Source organism: Gobio gobio (genome assembly GCF_949357685.1).
Source record: "Gobio gobio genome assembly, chromosome: 20".
In the NCBI taxonomy this organism is placed as follows: Eukaryota; Metazoa; Chordata; class Actinopteri; order Cypriniformes; family Gobionidae; genus Gobio; species Gobio gobio.
The window spans coordinates 49,025,421-49,046,067 of record NC_137113.1 but is presented as its reverse complement, the minus strand read 5'-3'; the positions used below and the strand labels follow the sequence as shown (position 1 = coordinate 49,046,067).

General features: G+C 40.4%; 1 protein-coding gene across 6 annotated transcripts in view; it reads left to right on the top strand.

Moving 5' to 3' along the window:
- LOC307143689 (myosin phosphatase Rho interacting protein) overlaps positions 1-20,647 on the top strand; it is an 87,874-nt gene that overhangs the window by 62,964 nt on the left and 4,263 nt on the right. For all 6 annotated transcript variants that reach the window (XM_079845435.1, XM_079845436.1, XM_079845432.1 and 3 more), the window contains 4 exons: positions 7,984-8,131; positions 10,743-10,860; positions 13,335-13,494; positions 15,625-15,822. In XM_079845435.1, coding sequence (XP_079701561.1) covers positions 7,984-8,131; positions 10,743-10,860; positions 13,335-13,494; positions 15,625-15,822 — 624 coding nt within the window. The remainder of the gene's footprint in view (positions 1-7,983; positions 8,132-10,742; positions 10,861-13,334; positions 13,495-15,624; positions 15,823-20,647) is intronic.

Here is a 20,647-nt window from a genome sequence, read left to right as displayed (position 1 = left end):
TATTTGCAGTAGTTTCCTATTGTTTTACCAGTGTGATGTGGCCTTCGAGATCAGAGCTCAAGTCACTTCCTGACTAGATCATTTTACAGATCAAATTGCAAACATGGAAGTTTATTTTAGGCTATAAATTTGATAGCCTGTATTCGTTACTTTTGTCTCAACTATTTTTCTCTCTATTTATTGATTGTAAAACAATGAATAATGCCAGTCCCTTTGTTTTTAGTTGTGCTTTGTGTTGCAGGAATATTTCCTCATTCCTTTACTACAATTTTTTGGCTTTTAAATTTAGACTGGATCTAATTTTGCACTAAAACGATTAGAGACATTGAGTTTATAATTGCACTCGTGCTGAATGTGTCATCAGTATGTGATCCTGGACTCGTGTTAGTCCTGGTGAAAGAGGAAATGAGATTTTCCACCCAGAGAGGCTGGTGAATAAACAAGTGCAGGTGCTGTTGTGATACGGAGACAGGAAGAGTTGGTTCAGGAGATGGGTCGTGTCCCAGGACCTTAGTCCTGCAAAAACAACGGCTTCATTCGCTCAGAGATCAGGGCCATTGAATAGACAGAGGAAGTGCATTGGGTTTGCATGGTCGGAAAATCTCTTGTTCTGAAATCAACAGGGAGCTTAAATCCTTCAAGTGTCAAATCGTACAAATTCTGGATTCTTTTGGGGGGGGGGGGGGGGGGCATTTAACTTGTTTTTCAGATTTGGCCCCGGGAACATTAAAATCAAAACACGTCATATCGACAGACGAGTATATATCGTGCCCCCAAAACATACTTGGACATTTAAGCCACAAATGCTTGAATTTCATTGTATTAGAAGTTCAAATCTTTGCATAAATGGCTCAGAAAAACCTTCGTGTTTGTTTGCAAATACTTGCAATGACATTTAATCAATTAGTGTCAAGGTGATTTTAGTGCATGTATGAAGGCCGTTCTCACGGGTGTTGAGAATCATTAACCATCAACATGTTTGACAACCACGTGTTCGAGTACTTTTATCTCGAGTTTGAACTGTATATTGACTGTTTATGTATTAAGAGTTACTTAAACACTTAAACACAAATCAAACCTTTTGCTTTGTGTATGGACGCTTGTTTCCACCGCAAAGTAATTTGCAAGTTTACATCTCACGATTCTGAGTTTGATCTGGCGATTCTGAGTTTGATCTGGCGATTCTGAGTTTGATCTCTCGATTCTGAGTTTGATCTCTCGATTCTGAGTTTGATCTCACGATTCTGAGTTTGATCTCTCGATTCTGAGTTTGATCTCTCGATTCTGAGTTTGATCTCTCGATTCTGAGTTTGATCTCACGATTCTGAGTTTGATCTCACGATTCTGAGTTTGATCTCACGATTCTGAGTTTGATCTCTCGATTCTGAGTTTGATCTGGCGATTCTGAGTTTGATCTCTCGATTCTGAGTTTGATCTCTCGATTCTGAGTTTGATCTCTCGATTCTGATTTTGATCTCTCGATTCTGAGTTTGATCTCTCGATTCTGAGTTTGATCTGGCGATTCTGAGTTTGATCTGGCGATTCTGAGTTTGATCTGGCGATTCTGAGTTTGATCTCACGATTCTGAGTTTGATCTGGCGATTCCGAGTTTGATCTGGCGATTCCGAGTTTGATCTGGCTATTCCGAGTTTGATCTCGCGATTCTGAGTTTGATCTCTCGATTCTGAGTTTGATCTCTCGATTCTGAGTTTGATCTCTCGATTCTGAGTTTGATCTCTCGATTCTGAGTTTGATCTCTCGATTCTGAGTTTGATCTCTCGATTCTGAGTTTGATCTCTCGATTCTGAGTTTGATCTCTCGATTCTGAGTTTGATCTGGCGATTCTGAGTTTGATCTGGCGATTCTGAGTTTGATCTCTCGATTCTGAGTTTGATCTCTCGATTCTGAGTTTGATCTGGCGATTCTGAGTTTGATCTGGCGATTCTGAGTTTGATCTGGCGATTCTGAGTTTGATCTCGCGATTCTGAGTTTGATCTCTCGATTCTGAGTTTGATCTCTCGATTCTGAGTTTGATCTCTCGATTCTGAGTTTGATCTCTCGATTCTGAGTTTGATCTCTCGATTCTGAGTTTGATCTCTCGATTCTGAGTTTGATCTCTCGATTCTGAGTTTGATCTCACGATTCTGAGTTTGATCTCTCGATTCTGAGTTTGATCTCTCGATTCTGAGTTTGATCTGGCGATTCTGAGTTTGATCTGGCGATTCTGAGTTTGATCTGGCTATTCCGAGTTTGATCTCGCGATTCTGAGTTTGATCTCTCGATTCTGAGTTTGATCTCTCGATTCTGAGTTTGATCTCTCGATTCTGAGTTTGATCTCTCGATTCTGAGTTTGATCTCTCGATTCTGAGTTTGATCTGGCGATTCTGAGTTTGATCTGGCGATTCTGAGTTTGATCTCTCGATTCTGAGTTTGATCTGGCGATTCTGAGTTTGATCTCTCGATTCTGAGTTTGATCTCACGATTCTGAGTTTGATCTGGCGATTCTGAGTTTGATCTCTCGATTCTGAGTTTGATCTCTCGATTCTGAGTTTGATCTCTCGATTCTGAGTTTGATCTCTCGATTCTGAGTTTGATCTCTCGATTCTGAGTTTGATCTCTCGATTCTGAGTTTGATCTCTCGATTCTGAGTTTGATCTCTCGATTCTGAGTTTGATCTCTCGATTCTGAGTTTGATCTGGCGATTCTGAGTTTGATCTCTCGATTCTGAGTTTGATCTCTCGATTCTGAGTTTGATCTCACGATTCTGAGTTTGATCTCTCGATTCTGATTTTGATCTCTCGATTCTGATTTTGATCTCTCGATTCTGAGTTTGATCTCACGATTCTGAGTTTGATCTCTCGATTCTGAGTTTGATCTCACGATTCTGAGTTTGATCTCACGATTCTGAGTTTGATCTCTCGATTCTGAGTTTGATCTCTCGATTCTGATTTTGATCTCTCGATTCTGAGTTTGATCTGGCGATTCTGAGTTTGATCTCACGATTCTGAGTTTGATCTCTCGATTCTGAGTTTGATCTGGCGATTCTGAGTTTGATCTGGCGATTCTGAGTTTGATCTGGCGATTCTGAGTTTGATCTGGCGATTCTGAGTTTGATCTGGCGATTCTGAGTTTGATCTGGCGATTCTGAGTTTGATCTCACGATTCTGAGTTTGATCTCACGATTCTGAGTTTGATCTCTCGATTCCGAGTTTGATCTCTCGATTCTGAGTTTGATCTCACGATTCTGAGTTTGATCTCTCGATTCTGAGTTTGATCTCTCGATTCCGAGTTTGATCTCTCGATTCTGAGTTTGATCTCTCGATTCCGAGTTTGATCTGGCGATTCCGAGTTTGATCTGGCGATTCCGAGTTTGATCTGGCGATTCTGAATTTGATCTGGCGATTCTGAGTTTGATCTGGCGATTCCGAGTTTGATCTCTCGATTCGGAGTTTGATCTGGCGATTCGGAGTTTGATCTGGCGATTCGGAGTTTGATCTGGCGATTCTGAGTTTGATCTGGCGATTCTGAGTTTGAGCTCTCGATTCTGAGTTTGATCTCGCGATTCTGAGTTTGATCTCGCGATTCTGAGTTTGATCTGGCGATTCTGAGTTTGATCTGGCGATTCTGAGTTTGATCTGGCGATTCTGAGTTTGATCTGGCGATTCCGAGTTTGATCTGGCGATTCCGAGTTTGATCTGGCGATTCCGAGTTTGAGCTTGCGATTCCGAGTTTGATCTGGCGATTCCGAGTTTGATCTGGCGATTCCGAGTTTGATCTGGCGATTCCGAGTTTGATCTGGCGATTCCGAGTTTGATCTGGCGATTCCGAGTTTGATCTGGCGATTCCGAGTTTGATCTGGCGATTCCGAGTTTGATCCGGCGATTCTGAGTTTGATCCGGCGATACCGAGTTTGATCTGGCGATTCCGAGTTTGAGCTCGCGATTCCGAGTTTGATCTGGCGATTCCGAGTTTGATCTGGCGATTCTGAGTTTGATCTCACGATTCTGAGTTTGATCTCGCGATTCTGAGTTTGATCTGGCGATTCTGAGTTTGATCTGGCGATTCTGAGTTTGATCTGAGTTTGATCTCTCGATTCCGAGTTTGTTCTCTCGATTCTGAGTTTGATCTGGCGATTCTGAGTTTGATCTGGCGATTCTGAGTTTGATCTGGCGATTCTGAGTTTGATCTCTCGATTCTGAGTTTGATCTGGCGATTCTGAGTTTGATCTGGCGATTCTGAGTTTGATCTGGCGATTCTGAGTTTGATCTCACGATTCTGAGTTTGATCTCACGATTCTGAGTTTGATCTCTCGATTCCGAGTTTGATCTCTCGATTCTGAGTTTGATCTGGCGATTCTGAGTTTGATCTGGCGATTCTGAGTTTGATCTGGCGATTCTGAGTTTGATCTCACGATTCTGAGTTTGATCTCACGATTCTGAGTTTGATCTCACGATTCTGAGTTTGATCTCACGATTCTGAGTTTGATCTCACGATTCTGAGTTTGATCTCACGATTCTGAGTTTGATCTCTCGATTCTGAGTTTGATCTCTCGATTCCGAGTTTGATCTGGCGATTCCGAGTTTGATCTGGCGATTCCGAGTTTGATCTCTCGATTCTGAGTTTGATCTCTCGATTCTGAGTTTGATCTCTCGATTCCGAGTTTGATCTGGCGATTCTGAGTTTGATCTGGCGATTCTGAGTTTGATCTCTCGATTCTGAGTTTGATCTCTCGATTCTGAGTTTGATCTCTCGATTCCGAGTTTGATCTGGCGATTCCGAGTTTGATCTGGCGATTCCGAGTTTGATCTGGCGATTCTGAATTTGATCTGGCGATTCTGAGTTTGATCTGGCGATTCCGAGTTTGATCTCTCGATTCGGAGTTTGATCTGGCGATTCGGAGTTTGATCTGGCAATTCTGAGTTTGATCTGGCGATTCCGAGTTTGATCTGGCGATTCTGAATTTGATCTGGCGATTCTGAGTTTGATCTGGCGATTCCGAGTTTGATCTCTCGATTCGGAGTTTGATCTGGCGATTCCGAGTTTGATCTCTCGATTCGGAGTTTGATCTGGCGATTCTGAGTTTGATCTGGCGATTCTGAGTTTGATCTCTCGATTCTGAGTTTGAGCTCTCGATTCTGAGTTTGATCTCGCGATTCTGAGTTTGATCTCGCGATTCTGAGTTTGATCTCGCGATTCTGAGTTTGATCTGGCGATTCTGAGTTTGATCTGGCGATTCTGAGTTTGATCTGGCGATTCTGAGTTTGATCTGGCGATTCTGAGTTTGATCTGGCGATTCTGAGTTTGATCTGGCGATTCCGAGTTTGATCTCTCGATTCGGAGTTTGATCTGGCGATTCCGAGTTTGATCTCTCGATTCGGAGTTTGATCTGGCGATTCTGAGTTTGATCTGGCGATTCTGAGTTTGATCTCTCGATTCTGAGTTTGAGCTCTCGATTCTGAGTTTGATCTCGCGATTCTGAGTTTGATCTCGCGATTCTGAGTTTGATCTCGCGATTCTGAGTTTGATCTGGCGATTCTGAGTTTGATCTGGCGATTCTGAGTTTGATCTGGCGATTCTGAGTTTGATCTGGCGATTCTGAGTTTGATCTGGCGATTCTGAGTTTGATCTGGCGATTCTGAGTTTGATCTGGCGATTCTGAGTTTGATCTGGCGATTCTGAGTTTGATCTGGCGATTCCGAGTTTGAGCTCGCGATTCCGAGTTTGATCTGGCGATTCCGAGTTTGATCTGGCGATTCCGAGTTTGATCTGGCGATTCCGAGTTTGATCTGGCGATTCCGAGTTTGATCTGGCGATTCTGAGTTTGATCCGGCGATTCTGAGTTTGATCTGGCGATTCCGAGTTTGATCCGGCGATTCCGAGTTTGATCCGGCGATTCTGAGTTTGATCCGGCGATTCTGAGTTTGATCCGGCGATTCTGAGTTTGATCTGAGTTTGATCTCTCGATTCCGAGTTTGATCTGGCGATTCTGAGTTTGATCTGGCGATTCTGAGTTTGATCTGAGTTTGATCTCTCGATTCCGAGTTTGATCTGGCGATTCTGAGTTTGAGCTCTCGATTCCGAGTTTGATCTGGCGATTCTGAGTTTGATCCGGCGATTCTGAGTTTGATCTGGCGATTCCGAGTTTGAGCTCGCGATTCCGAGTTTGATCTGGCGATTCTGAGTTTGATCTGGCGATTCTGAGTTTGATCTCACGATTCTGAGTTTGATCTCGCGATTCTGAGTTTGATCTGGCGATTCTGAGTTTGATCTGGCGATTCTGAGTTTGATCTGAGTTTGATCTCTCGATTCCGAGTTTGATCTCTCGATTCTGAGTTTGATCTGGCGATTCTGAGTTTGATCTGGCGATTCTGAGTTTGATCTGGCGATTCTGAGTTTGATCTGGCGATTCTGAGTTTGATCTGAGTTTGATCTGGCGATTCTGAGTTTGATCTGGCGATTCTGAGTTTGATCTGAGTTTGATCTCTCGATTCTGAGTTTGATCTCTCGATTCCGAGTTTGATCTCTCGATTCTGAGTTTGATCTGGCGATTCTGAGTTTGATCTGAGTTTGATCTGGCGATTCTGAGTTTGATCTGGCGATTCTGAGTTTGATCTGAGTTTGATCTGGCGATTCTGAGTTTGATCTGGCGATTCTGAGTTTGATCTGAGTTTGATCTCTCGATTCTGAGTTTGATCTGAGTTTGATCTCTCGATTCCGAGTTTGATCTCTCGATTCTGAGTTTGATCTGGCGATTCTGAGTTTGATCCGGCGATTCCGAGTTTGATCCGGCGATTCCGAGTTTGATCCGGCGATTCTGAGTTTGATCTGGCGATTCTGAGTTTGATCTGGCGATTCTGAGTTTGATCTGAGTTTGATCTCTCGATTCTGAGTTTGATCTGAGTTTGATCTCTCGATTCCGAGTTTGATCTCTCGATTCTGAGTTTGATCTGGCGATTCTGAGTTTGATCCGGCGATTCCGAGTTTGATCCGGCGATTCCGAGTTTGATCCGGCGATTCTGAGTTTGATCTGGCGATTCTGAGTTTGATCTCTCGATTCTGAGTTTGATCTCTCGATTCCGAGTTTGATCTCTCGATTCCGAGTTTGATCCGGCGATTCTGAGTTTGATCCGGCGATTCCGAGTTTGATCCGGCGATTCTGAGTTTGATCTGGCGATTCTGAGTTTGATCTGGCGATTCTGAGTTTGATCTCGCGATTCTGAGTTTGATCTGGCGATTCTGAGTTTGATCTGGCGATTCTGAGTTTGATCTGGCGATTCTGAGTTTGATCTCGCGATTCTGAGTTTGATCTGGCGATTCTGAGTTTGATCTGGCGATTCTGAGTTTGATCTGGCGATTCTGAGTTTGATCTCGCGATTCCGAGTTTGATCTGGCGATTCTGAGTTTGATCTGGCGATTCTGAGTTTGATCTCTCGATTCCGAGTTTGATCTCTCAATTCTGAGTTTGATCTGGCGATTCTGAGTTTGATCTGGCGATTCTGAGTTTGATCTGGCGATTCTGAGTTTGATCCGGCGATTCTGAATTTGATCCGGCGATTCTGAGTTTGATCTGGCGATTCTGAGTTTGATCTCTCGATTCAGTCAGAATTGTGAGTTTAAAAAGTTGCAATCACCTTTTATTTCTTTAAAATGTGGTGGAAACAAGCTTGCATATAAAATGTTCTTGTGCTGTCTTACTTTAAAATAAATAGCTCTTCTTCATTTGATATTTTGTCTCTGATCCGATGACATTCGTGCATTAGGTCTGGCTAAAGTGTCCAATCTTTTATGGCCGATGTTTAAACACACAGTCCCACAACAGATTTATGTTAGCTTTGAAAAGCCATCTCTCACTGGCCTCTGTGTCCCTCATATCATCGTAGGTGATTAATATCTGGCTCATCTCTGTCCTCCGTGTGTGTGTTGTCCTTGTCAAGGGAAGTGGACTCAAGCGATGTGCACTAACGGCTGCTTCCTACATTACAGGCGACATGTGAACGAGGCTTCGCTGCCATGGAAGAGTCTCACCAGAAGGTAATAGATGAGCTGCAGAAAAAGCACCAGCGGGAACTGGAGAAACTGCAGGAGGACAAGGAGAGACTGCTGGCAGAGGAGACTGCGGCCACTATATCGGGTCAGTGCGGATGCGGACGGGTCGGCCAAACGGACACTCAGAACACTGGGAATTTCGTTGACGAATAATTTTCGTCAACGGCCTTTTTTCACTGACGAAAACGAGACGATAACTAAATAAAAACTAGTGTTGGATGACAAAAACTATGAGGAAAACTTACTGTCATTTTCGTCAACAAATAAAAGCGAGACGTAAACGTTAGAGAGGGTCGATTAGGGCAGAGATGGGGTCAGAACTGATGATCTGTGTCTCAGATGAGCACATTTGATCTGAGCTGATCTAACCGCTGGAAAACACAGCTTATGCCAGGCAATTGTTTATGTTTAAGTCTTTTTTTTTTTTGGCATTTCCCATTCATTTTCAATTGGGGTCATATTGACGCCAAAGACAACATTAATAAAAAAAAATTACATACCTTCAAAACAACCGAATCAAGCCCAGTTTTTTTTGTGTATGTATAGATAGATAAAGTAGGAAAAGTCACAAAAAATGTTCCTCAGAAATGAAGGGAACCATTTTTTTTTTTAACTAATGAAAAGTCGATTGGGGTCATCAATAGGGCCCAAAGTCATCCTTCAAGGGAAGTTGAGCTGGTCTTTTCTGCTCTATTGTGCCGTATATCGAGTGAATCGCTTCTCAAACAAGAACAAATGTAGGGCGGTTGTGGATGGTTGTGGTTTGCTTTTGGTGCAGTGTTAATTTCGTTGACAAATAATTTTCGTCAACAACCTTTTTCTACTGACGAAAACGAGACGATAACTTAATAAAAACTAGTGTTGGATGACAAAAACTATGACGAAAATCAACTGTCATTTTTGTCAACAAATAAAAGCGAGATGTAAATGTTAGAGAGGGTCGATTAGGGCAGAGATGGGGTCAGAACTGATGTCCTGTGTCTCAGATGAGCACATTGAGATTTTGTTTAATGTAAAGTGCGTTACAAATACAATTTATTATTATTATTTATTATTATTAGATGCGCACATTTGATCTGACCTGATCTAACCGCTGCAAAACACGGCTCACGCTTCCCCAATCCAGCGCTCCAGAGCGGCTCAATCAATGAACACACATTTATGCCAGACAATTGTTTATGTTTAAGTCTTTTTTTTGCATTTCCCATTCATTTTCAATTGGGGTCATATTGACGCCAAAGACAACATTAATAAACAATTTTTACATACCTTCAGAACAACCGAATCAAGCCTAGGTTTTTTTGTATGTATAGATAGATAAAGTAGGAAAAGTCACAATTTTATTCCTCAGAAATGAAGGGAAACATTTTTTTTAACTAATGAAAAGTCGATTGGGGTCATATTGACCCCAAGGACAGATTGAGGGTTAAGGTACCAATATGCATCCTTTAGGTACAAAATGTACCTCCCCAGTGACAGCTTTTGTACCTTTTTTCCTGAAAAAATAACACGCATTTATGCCAGACAATTGTTTATGAACTAATGCTGATGAATAAGGACAATGTTTACTTTACGATGATTATATAGTAATGTTTTAGACGGTTTGTAACTGCATATTTGATCTCCTGAACTTGAATGAGCTCCTGCAACTGCAATAGAAGCGCAGACATTTCAAAATAAGAGTCCTGGTGTATTTCCAGCTCGTTTATAATTTAAAAGTCACGCATTATATATTTGTTTTTGGTTACACAATAAACTGTATTTCATTTAATTCCCATTTAATTCATAGTCAGGAGGAAAGACCAGTATTTGACACATATTCAATAAAGGATCAGGGTTATAATAGTTCACTAAAACCATTAAAACAAATCTTCGTTACTTGAAATTAAAAAATATATAAACAAACTTATTTGTAGCTTTAGCTTAACCTGATATGGCCTACTCACTAAAACAGAAATACAAAGTAAAACGATATAGATGTTTTTAAAAAAGTGAATTGAGCTCTTTCGTGTATTTTTAATGTCAAAAACGAAATTATGTCAAAATGTCAGTTCGAGTGACAGTCGGTTATGTGACGCTTAAATGCTTAATGTATTACAATTGAACTAAACTCATTAGATTTTAGGAGACTAAAACTAGACTAAAACTAAAAACAATTCATGCGACTAAAATATGACTAAAACTAAATGGCATTTTAGTCAAAAGACTACGACTAAATCAAAATATGCTGTCGAAATTAACACTGCCTCAGAACTTAGTACCATAGTATCCTACATTATAAACGGATAAACCGTGTGTAAAAGTCGCTGGAATCGGATCATATATAATGCTGAATATGACATTGCAGAATTTTTTTTTAGATCTGCGATATTTTTAATGTTTTTAGAAGTCTCTAATGCTCACCAAGACTGCACTTATTAGATCATAACTCCAGTAAAACAGTGTAATATTCCTCCAGTGTAGATCATCTGTTCTCTGTGTGAATATATAGTTTTATTTATTCCTGTGATCAAATCATCATAACTCTTCAGTGTCACATGATGCAGCCGTGGTGAGCAGAAGAGACTTATTTTAAAAACATTCTGTCTTTTGGACGGCAGTGTAAATGTTCCTCATGGATGCTTGTTTCCAAAAACTTTATTTTTTGTGCCAATATCTGATTTTAAGGCTTATACGCATTGTTTTTGTCTGCTCAGCCATTGAAGCGATGAAGAACGCCCATCGGACGGAGCTGGAGCGGGAGCTGGAGAAAGCGCGCAAGGCCAATAACAACACCGAGAACGCAGACATCGAGGAAATCCGCAAACAGCACGAGTCAGTCCATGTTCCTCTACTCTGAGAAATGAAGAACCTGTGTCTCTTGTGTTTGAACGCCACACTTTTGCTTTATATACTCGTGATGCTTTCCTTCTAACTTCACTGTTAAAGGGTTAGTTCAGCCAAAACTGTAAATTGTGTCATTAATGACTGAGCCTCATGTGGTTGGACACCCGTCAGACCTCCGTTCATCTTCAGACAGAAATGAAGATATTTTAGTGTAAATCTGATGCTCTGAAAGGCCTCCATTGGCTCAACTTTACACTCTCAAGACCCTTAAAAGACACTAAAGACTAAAGTTACAAAGTCCATCTCACTACAGCGGCTCTACAATAACTTTATGAAGACGAGAATAGTTTCTGTGCACAAAAAAACCCTAAATAACGACTTGTATAGAGATGACGATTTCAGAACACAGCATCATGAAGCTTCAGAGCGTTATGAATCAGTGAGTCGATTCAGCGGTTCAGAACGTTATGAATCAGTGAGTCGATTCAGTGGTTCAGAGCGTTATGAATCAGTGAGTCGATTCAGTGATTCAGAGCGTTATGAATCAGTGAGTCGATTCAGCGGTTCAGAGCGTTATGAATCAGTGAGTCGATTCAGTGGTTCAGAGCGTTATGAATCAGCGAGTCGATTCAGTGGTTCAGAGCGTTATGAATCAGTGAGTCGATTCAGTGGTTCAGAGCGTTATGAATCAGTGAGTCGAATCAGCGGTTCGGAGCGTTATGAATCAGTGAATCGATTCAGCGGTTCGGAGCATTATGAATCAGTGAATCGATTCAGCGGTTCGAAGCGTTATGAATCAGCGAGTCGATTCAGCGGTTCGGAGCGTTATGAATCAGTGAATCGATTCAGCGGTTCGGAGCGTTATGAATCAGCGAGTCGATTCAGCGGTTCGGAGCATTATGAATCAGCAAGTCGATTCAGCGGTTCGGAGCATTATGAATCAGCGAGTCGATTCAGCGGTTCGGAGCGTTATGAATCAGCGAGTCGATTCAGCGGTTCGGAGCGTTATGAATCAGCGAGTCGATTCAGCGGTTCGGAGCGTTATGAATCAGTGAATCGATTCAGCGGTTCGGAGCGTTATGAATCAGCGAGTCGATTCAGCGGTTCGGAGCATTATGAATCAGTGAGTCGATTCAGCGGTTCGAAGCGTTATGAATCAGCGAGTCGATTCAGCGGTTCGGAGCGTTATGAATCAGCGAGTCGATTTAGCGGTTTGGAGCATTATGAATCAGCGAGTCGATTCAGCGGTTCGGAGCATTATGAATCAGCGAGTCGATTCAGCGGTTCGAAGCGTTAAGGATCAGCGAGTCGATTCAGCGGTTCGGAGGTTCGAAGCGTTATGAATCAGCGAGTCAATTCAGCGGTTCGGAGCGTTATGAATCAGCGAGTCAATTCAGCGGTTCAGAGCGTTATGAATCAGTGAGTCGATTCAGCGGTTCGGAGCGTTATGAATCAGTGAGTCGATTCAGCGGTTCGGGGCGTTATGAATCAGCGAGTCGTTTCAGCGGTTCGAAGCGTTATGAATCAGTGAGTCGATTCATGGTTCGGATCGCATGTCAAACCGCCAAACTGCTGAAATCACGTGACCTAGGCGATCCAAACCGCTGAATCGACTCTCTGATTCATAACGCTCTGAACCGCTGAATCGACTCACTGATTCATAACGCTCTGAACCGCTGAATCGACTCACTGATTCATAACGCTCCGAACCGCTGAATCGACTCACTGATTCATAACGCTCCAAACCGCTGAATCGACTCACTGATTCATAACGCTCTGAAGCTTCATGAGGCCGTGTTTTGAAATCGTCATCACTATATAAGTCGTTATTTAGGGTTTTTTTGCGCACAGAAACTATTCTCGTCTTCATAAAGTTATTGTAGAGCCGCTGTAGTGAGATGGACTTTGTAACTTTAGTCTTTAGTGTCTTTTAAGGGTCTTGAGAGTGTAAAGTTGAGCCAATGGAGGCCTTTCAGAGCATCAGATTTACACTAAAATATCTTCATTTGTGTCTGAAGATGAACGGAGGTCTGACGGGTGTCCAACCACATGAGGCTCAGTCATTAATGACACAATTTACATTTTTGGGTGAACTAACCCTTTAAGACGTTTTGCATTCTACTGGAGTGGATGAAGGGTTTAAGTGCCCTAATCCTGACTGCATGACCGCCTCCATTGCCAAGTGTGTCCTGCAGCCAAGATGCCAAATCTGGAGTGGCTGCACAGTTTGTTTGTTTGTCGACATGCTCATAATCTGCCCTCGAGATCTTGGCTGTACTTCTGTCTAGACTTCAGGGCCACTTTAATCTGTGTGTGTGTGTGTGTGTGTGTGTGTGTGTGTGTGTGTGTGTGTGTGTGTGTGTGTGTGTGTGTGTGTGTGTGTGTGTGTGTGTGTGTGTGTGTGTGTGTGTGTGTGTGTGTGTGTGTGTGTGTGTGTGTGTGTGTGTGTGTGTGTGCTGTAGGGAGGAGCTGATGTCCTACCAGAGGGAGATCGAGGTGTTGTCGGAGCAGTATTCGCAGAAGTGTTTAGAGAATGCCCATCTGGCCCAAGCCCTGGAGGCCGAGAGGCAGGCGCTCAGACAGTGCCAGCGCGAGAACCAGGAGCTCAATGCACACAACCAGGTGACCATATACACCAATCAGGCTTAACATTATGACCAGATAACACTGATGATCTCTGTTAGTGGGTGGGATATATTAGGCAGCAAGTGAACATTTAGGGCGTTTTCACACCTGCCTTGTTTGGTCTGGATTTTCAGACTTTTCAGTTTGGTCCGAATCAAGATTACAGGTGTGAAATCTCCCCTGACCTCGGTCCAGACCAAACAGACGAAATTTGGTCCTACGAAAAGAGGTCGTCTGAGTCCAGATCAAACTGAACAAAGGCTCGGTTCGTTTCTAGTGCGAAAGCATTTTCTGTACGGTTCAGATTCTCAGACGATTTACAGGAAGTTCCTGTTTATGTTTAAATATTATAATGTTATTTTTAAATTCAATCTAGGCTACATTGATTATGAAAAGTGAAAATATGCGCAATATGTCAGAAGACAAATAATTTTGAACGAAATTTTGTATGATTTTGCGTAGAAAGCCTTTCTTTAATGTGAATTTCGTTTTATATAAATTGTATCTTAATTTTAATCAACGTTTAATCAGATAATTGCCTGGATTTAATAAATAAGAAGCAAATAGTCTATAGTAGGGCTGTAACGATTTGACCAAAAATAAAAACCTCGATTATTTGAACATTTGACCTCGATTACGATTAATGAACGATTATTTTGCTCTCTTTTTTTTTTTTGCCCTCATAAGGTTTTTGAGTAAGTTCTTGATAAGGTTTGTACTGTAAATATTTTCTACTATTAAAGGTGGAATTTTTTTTTCTAATGAAAAAGTGCATTGTGATTTTAAAACACTTGAAGGAAACGGTTCACTTTCAGCAGTTATTGTCTACGGGGCAGATTTATGTTTGTTGTACATCAGATACAGATAAATTTAGGCCTACATTACATTTATTTGAATGCATTAATGAGAGAGTGATTGTGTGTGTGAATTACTCATACCGTCTCTATTCATTATGAAGCTGTGGTTCATACTTACTTCAAAAGGTATTAAAATGTATGCCTATAACGGTTGAGTTTCTAAGCTACTTTAGTGACTTTACTTTAGTCACAGCTTCTGTCTGAGTGTTCATGTGTCACAATAAATCAGGCATTAGTTCAACATAACACACATCTGATGGTCGAAACTCGCTTTAATGTTCAAACTGGCAGGGCTTAAACCACATACAAATGACAGCTCTGTGAGGATGCAGGTGAAAGATCTGCCTTCAGGGCGCGCGCGCGCGTTATCAGAGACGCGACACGGTTCTGTGTCACTGAAAAAGAGGTTCTGAATGTCGGTTTCGGTTATTTTTCGATTAATCGTACAGCCCTAGTCTATAGCAGACAATAATCGCGGGAGCGATCACATGCTTTGCACATGAACTGGAGCGTCTCAAATAAACCCAAACTCAGCAGATACTCGTCTCACAAACATGAGAAATATGTGAATATAAAGCTTGAAATGTCCACTTTTAAACGTAACGAAAAGAAAATAGTCCAGCAATGCGACTGTTCAATAGTGGCAATGCGTCCGTTCATTCACTCTTGTCAAAGACGCACATCCGTTTACAAACCAATCAGTGTCCAGATGCCCCACATGATGAAGACGAGTGGACACAAGTGTGTCATGTGCAGTTCTTTAGTGCGCTCGCATAATGACAATGCGAAACCAAACCAAAACTAACCCAATGTATAAAACGTATCAAAACATGAACTTCGGTTCGGACCTTGGTGCGGACTTTCAGGTGTGAAAACGCCCTTAGTCCTCAGAGTTGATGTGTTAGAAGCAGGAAAACTGGGCAAGCGTAAGGATTTGAGCGAGTTTGACAAGGGCCAGATTAATTTAATTTAATTAAGTTTTAATAAAACGCAGCAGCTCCAGTTCTTACTAGAATCAGGAAGTGTGACCATATTAGCCGGTTCTGTCACCACTGCACTGGCTGCCTATTAACCTTCTGAGGTCGGCGGCGAAAGAGACTCAAAATACTCGGTCAATGGTCATTCAGGAAAGTGTTATACATCATTATAATCTGTTGTAATCTTATGATCTTCAGCTGGTTCATAAATTCAGCCATGTCGTGTTAGTCTAGTAAAAGGGCGACAAACACAATATTAATGGTATATAATGTTCATAATATGTGTCATGCAGGAGCTGAACAATCGTCTGGCGGCTGAGATCACGAAGATGCGCTCGATGGCCAGTGAGGAGGGCGGAGATGTGGGCGGAGTCATGCTGGGGAAGGAGCTGTATGAGCTGGAGGTGATGCTGAGGGTGAAGGAGTCCGAGGTGCAGTATCTGAAGCAGGAGATCAACTCTCTGAAGGATGAGCTGCAAACGGCCCAAAGAGTGAGTCCAGCGACGCTTCATCCAGAGCCTCAGAGTTTATAAAGACACGTCTTAGAGCAGGGCTGTCCAAACTTTATTAAAAGGGGGCCAGATTCGATGTTGTGGACATATCTGCGGGCCGGTCCCTTTTCTATTATATATATATAGTAGGGATGCCACAATTCTCAATATAATATTGAAACGTTCGGTACGGCATTCACGGTTCAATACGCGCTTGTGAATTGCGTTTTTTTCGGTTTTGCATTTAATTAATTATTTTTCTACAAATTCTATCATTTTCCTCCATCCCAATACTGAACAACGCGACATACATTCACATCACAGGTTAGTGGTGGAGTTATACTCACGGGACACTAGAGTTATTCACAATCACCAAAGCTCATTATTTGCATGCGTTTTAAAGCCTTGCCGGCTCATTCGCGTGCGCGGTTTTAACATGTGCTTTTCAGAGCGCGCGCAATAAACGCCTGTCAAACACACGATAACTGGACTAAGTAGTCGTCTTACTGCGCTAATACTGTCAAATACACACAAGGTTCACATAAACACAGTCGGTTATGTCTGAAGTGAAAGTAAAATCGTGTGTGTGTGTCTGTATATTAGATGCAGGTCTTTAATTGACAGCGGCGCAGCCTATAGTGAACACGCCGTCCTTAAAGGGACAGTTCACCTCTAAAATGATGTCATTATTTACTCACTCTAATATTGTTCCAAACCTGTATTCATTTCTCGATGACAGAATTCTCAGTTTTGAGTGAACTATCCCTTTAATGTTAATACAACAACAAAAGACAAAGAGAAAATCCCTCACTGCTCTGGACTGAAGAACTAATACAGAAGCTTTAATCAGAATCAGTGTATATTTTATAGTGAAGTCTGTGTAGTGTTTTATTTTTACATTCATTCATTCAATTTCATACTTTAATGCTGCTGTACAGCTCTGAGCTGCCAGTGTAAATCTTTATATATATTTATTTTATATTATACAATACACTAGGAATGTGTACAAGAGGTTTTTTTAAGTAAAGTTTTAAGTTTAAGTAAGGGTTTTCAGTAATTCTTTTAAGTAAAATAAAGAAAGAGTATTGCAATAAAAAAATAGTCTTTTTTCTCCTTAACCTCTTGCTGTTCCTGTCGCTTAAGAATAGAATAACAAAAAATTTATGTGACAAGCCATCAGAACCGAACTGAAAACTGTGGTTAAAAACCGAGGTGTGTGTTAAACCGTGGACTAACTGTATTGTTGCATCCCTAATAAATATATATTACATGTTTTGTTTCTTGGAAACATGACAGATTTGACAAAAGCTTGAGCTGATAGTAGAGTAGCTTGAGATAGGACATGAAACTTATAGATATTTAACAATATCTGTAAAACTTTCATCAACCAAAAAGTTTTAATGGGTGAAATTTAAATATTATTACTGAGTTAGAACTCTATTCTTATTTATATTTAATAAGTGCTCTATTTAGATCACCACAGGTAAAACCACACTACAATAAATACTTTTCTTACTTGGTCTTTCTGTCTTTTTTCCAGTCCAAATATCTAAAAATTCTTAAATCAAGATGTTTTTACTAAGGAAAATTACATATTTGTTCTTGATTCCTGGGGGATGAATTGAGTTTTTGCTTGAAACAAACTAAATGATTTGTCAATGGATTAGAAAAATTATCTCGTTTCTGTTTGGGACACAATAAACAAGATTCCAAACAGAACAATTATTTTTCTTACCCCATTGGCAGATATATTTGCTTGTTTTAACCAAAAACTCTTCAATTTCATTTTATTTTCCAGAAAATAAGAAAACATATCTAATGTCATTTAACTTATCTAGTAAATGCATCTTGATTGAAGAATTTTTATATATGTTTATACTAGAAACCAGACAAAAATACTAATTGACAGCATTTTTTGCAATGCACACAAGGCACATTCTATATCTAGAATGGCTTTAAGGTATTTAGTCTATAAAAATATAAATACAAATGCACAAAATTGCACGTTTATGACAAAAATAGTCTGCAATTTGGATTTTTATTACTGATTTAATACATGTCTACACCCAAAAATTAGCCCATCATTTACTCACCCTCAAGTAGGGATGAAACGGTATGGAAATTTCACATCACGATTATAGTGACCCAAATAATCGCGGTTATCAATATTATCGCGGTTTTGTTCAAATGAGATGAAAGTGTTCAAAAAGAACAGATGCACACACTTAAAACATCTCAAAAAGTTTTATATTTGAAAATCAACAATCAACAAATAACTAAAGCAGCTCTATGCACTTTTTAAAGCTAGATTCTATTCTGTGGGATTTACTTCCTTATAATGGCCGTCGTCAATAGCAACGCATAAATAATAATAATTTGGTGCTCTAATATTATCTCTGATGAGAATATTGCTTGAGAATATATTTACAGTGTTCTCTCAGCTATGACGCATTTAAATCTAGCATATTTTGTGTAAGAGCCCAAACAGTATCCTAGTGAAATAATGCATATCCATATTTCCATATGTTCATAAGTTCATCTCTGCTCTGAGTGAGTGAGAGCCGCTCTGAACATAACTCCGGCTAATCTGAACGCCTCTGATTATTAGACATTGCATTCATAAACTCAATATAAACACGTGTGATTGGTTATAATGCACAACGCGATTATAACAGACGGCTTTTGAGAAGACTATAATAAGTTCAACCGCCAAAGTGACTGTGTTACACAACACAGCCGAAATACAGCCATTGTTAATGTCAAGCCCTGATTATTCTCTCTTAAAGGGATAGTTCACCCAAAAATGAAGATTCGCCCATGATTTACTCTCAAGTCATCCGAGGTGTGTCTGACATTCTTCTCTCAGATGAATAAAATCTGAGTTAAATTACAAAAGTCCAGGCTAATCCAAGCTTTATAATAGCAGTAATAGTTGCTCTGTTTCTGAAGTCCATAAAAAGTGCATCTGTCCGTCATATAACTGCTCCAGCGGCTCTGGGGTGTTAATAAAGGCCTTCTGAAGCGAATCAACGCGTTTGTGGAAGAAAAATATCCATATTTAAAACTTTATCAAGTAAACTTTCGGCCTCCGCCTTCCCTGTTCAGTTTCTGGAAGTGTGTAAAGTTCTCCTGCGGATGGAAAGACTAACGCTCAGCTCCGCTCGTCATGACGTCACACACACATCTGGAGTTTCACTTTCAACATTCAACACTTTTACACAGAAGGCGGAGGCCGAAAGTTTACTTGATAAAGTTTTAAAGGGGTGGTTCTGTGTTTTTTATCTAGGCTTGGTTGTGTTTATTGGGCGCAGTATAACATGTCTTAATACTTTTTTTTTTTTTTTTTTAAAGACAAATTTTTCTAAATTTTCAACTAAATATGAGGGCTGTCAAAAGATTAATCGCGATTAATCGCATCCAAAATAAAAGTTTGTGTTTACATAATATATGTGTGTGTACTGTGTTAATTATTATTTATATATAAATACACACACAAGCATGTATATATTTAAGAAAAAAATATAATTTTTATATATAAAACATTTATATTTATATATATTATAGATTATATAAATGTATATACAGTATATACATGCAAATATTTCTTAAATATATACATGAATGTGTGTGTATTTATATATAAATAATAATTAACACAGTACACACACATATATTATGTAAACACAAACTTTTATTTTGGATGCGATTAATCGCGATTAATCTTTTGACAGCCCTACTAAATATCCAAATAAATCTAATTATTAATGAAATTAACCATATAAACTAAATGACTGATCTAAAGCCCACACTGTCACTGTATGATAATTGAAATTAACTGATGACATCAGCGTTTTCTATACGGCTGAATAAAATTATGCTGCATTATTTTCCTGTTTAACACTGTAAAGCTGCTTTGAAACAATCTGCATTGTAGAAAGCGCTATATAAATAAAGTTGACTTGACTTGACTTAAAAGCGCCATATTTTCTTTATATTTGACCTTTATTCCACACCGCTGTCTCCACTGTCCTTTGAACAGCTCGTTTGATTCCTGCTTCTGTGAAGCCCATCCCTCCAAAAAACGCGATGGTCTTATGGTGCGTTCACACCGGACGCGATTCGTGCGAGTGATTTACATGTTAAGTCAATGCAGAGACGCGAAATGGCATTCTGTGGCGCTATTCGCACGATTGAGGCGGCGCGAAGGATGCGAATTGAGCGTTTTGAACGCGCAAATCGCTCAAGTTGAAAAATCTGAACTTTGGCGGATATTCGCGCTGCGGTAACCAATCAGGAGCTTGCTCTAGTAGTGACAACAATGAGGAGAAAATCTGTATATTAATATCTGGTTCAGACAATTTGATTATCACTGTGATAACATTAAATGACATGAAACACAACCCAGTCTCTTTTTGTTAAATTCAAGTTTATGTTTGATCGATAATACAAAAGTATAAGTAAAAGGTATAAGAAGCTACACATGAAATAAAGCAAACAATTCAGTCAAACATTCAAAGTCAGCGCTAGTCGGCTAACGTTACAACTGCAACGTACAGTTATAGCCTAAAAATATAAAGTAATGAAACTTCTCTTTGCCCTCAGCCTAAACGATTCGCCAGGGAACAAATTATAGATCCATGAGAGCAAAGATCGGCCGTTACAAGACGAATTATAGCTCGAGACGCCACAGAGACATCAGAGCAGCGGCAGAAGAACTGGCTGAGGAAAGGCTGATCTCACCGGGTTAATGAGCGCCGCTGATCCACTGGAGCTCACAACTCCCAAAACACCACATCACATGTTCAAATAGACACTCTTTATATAA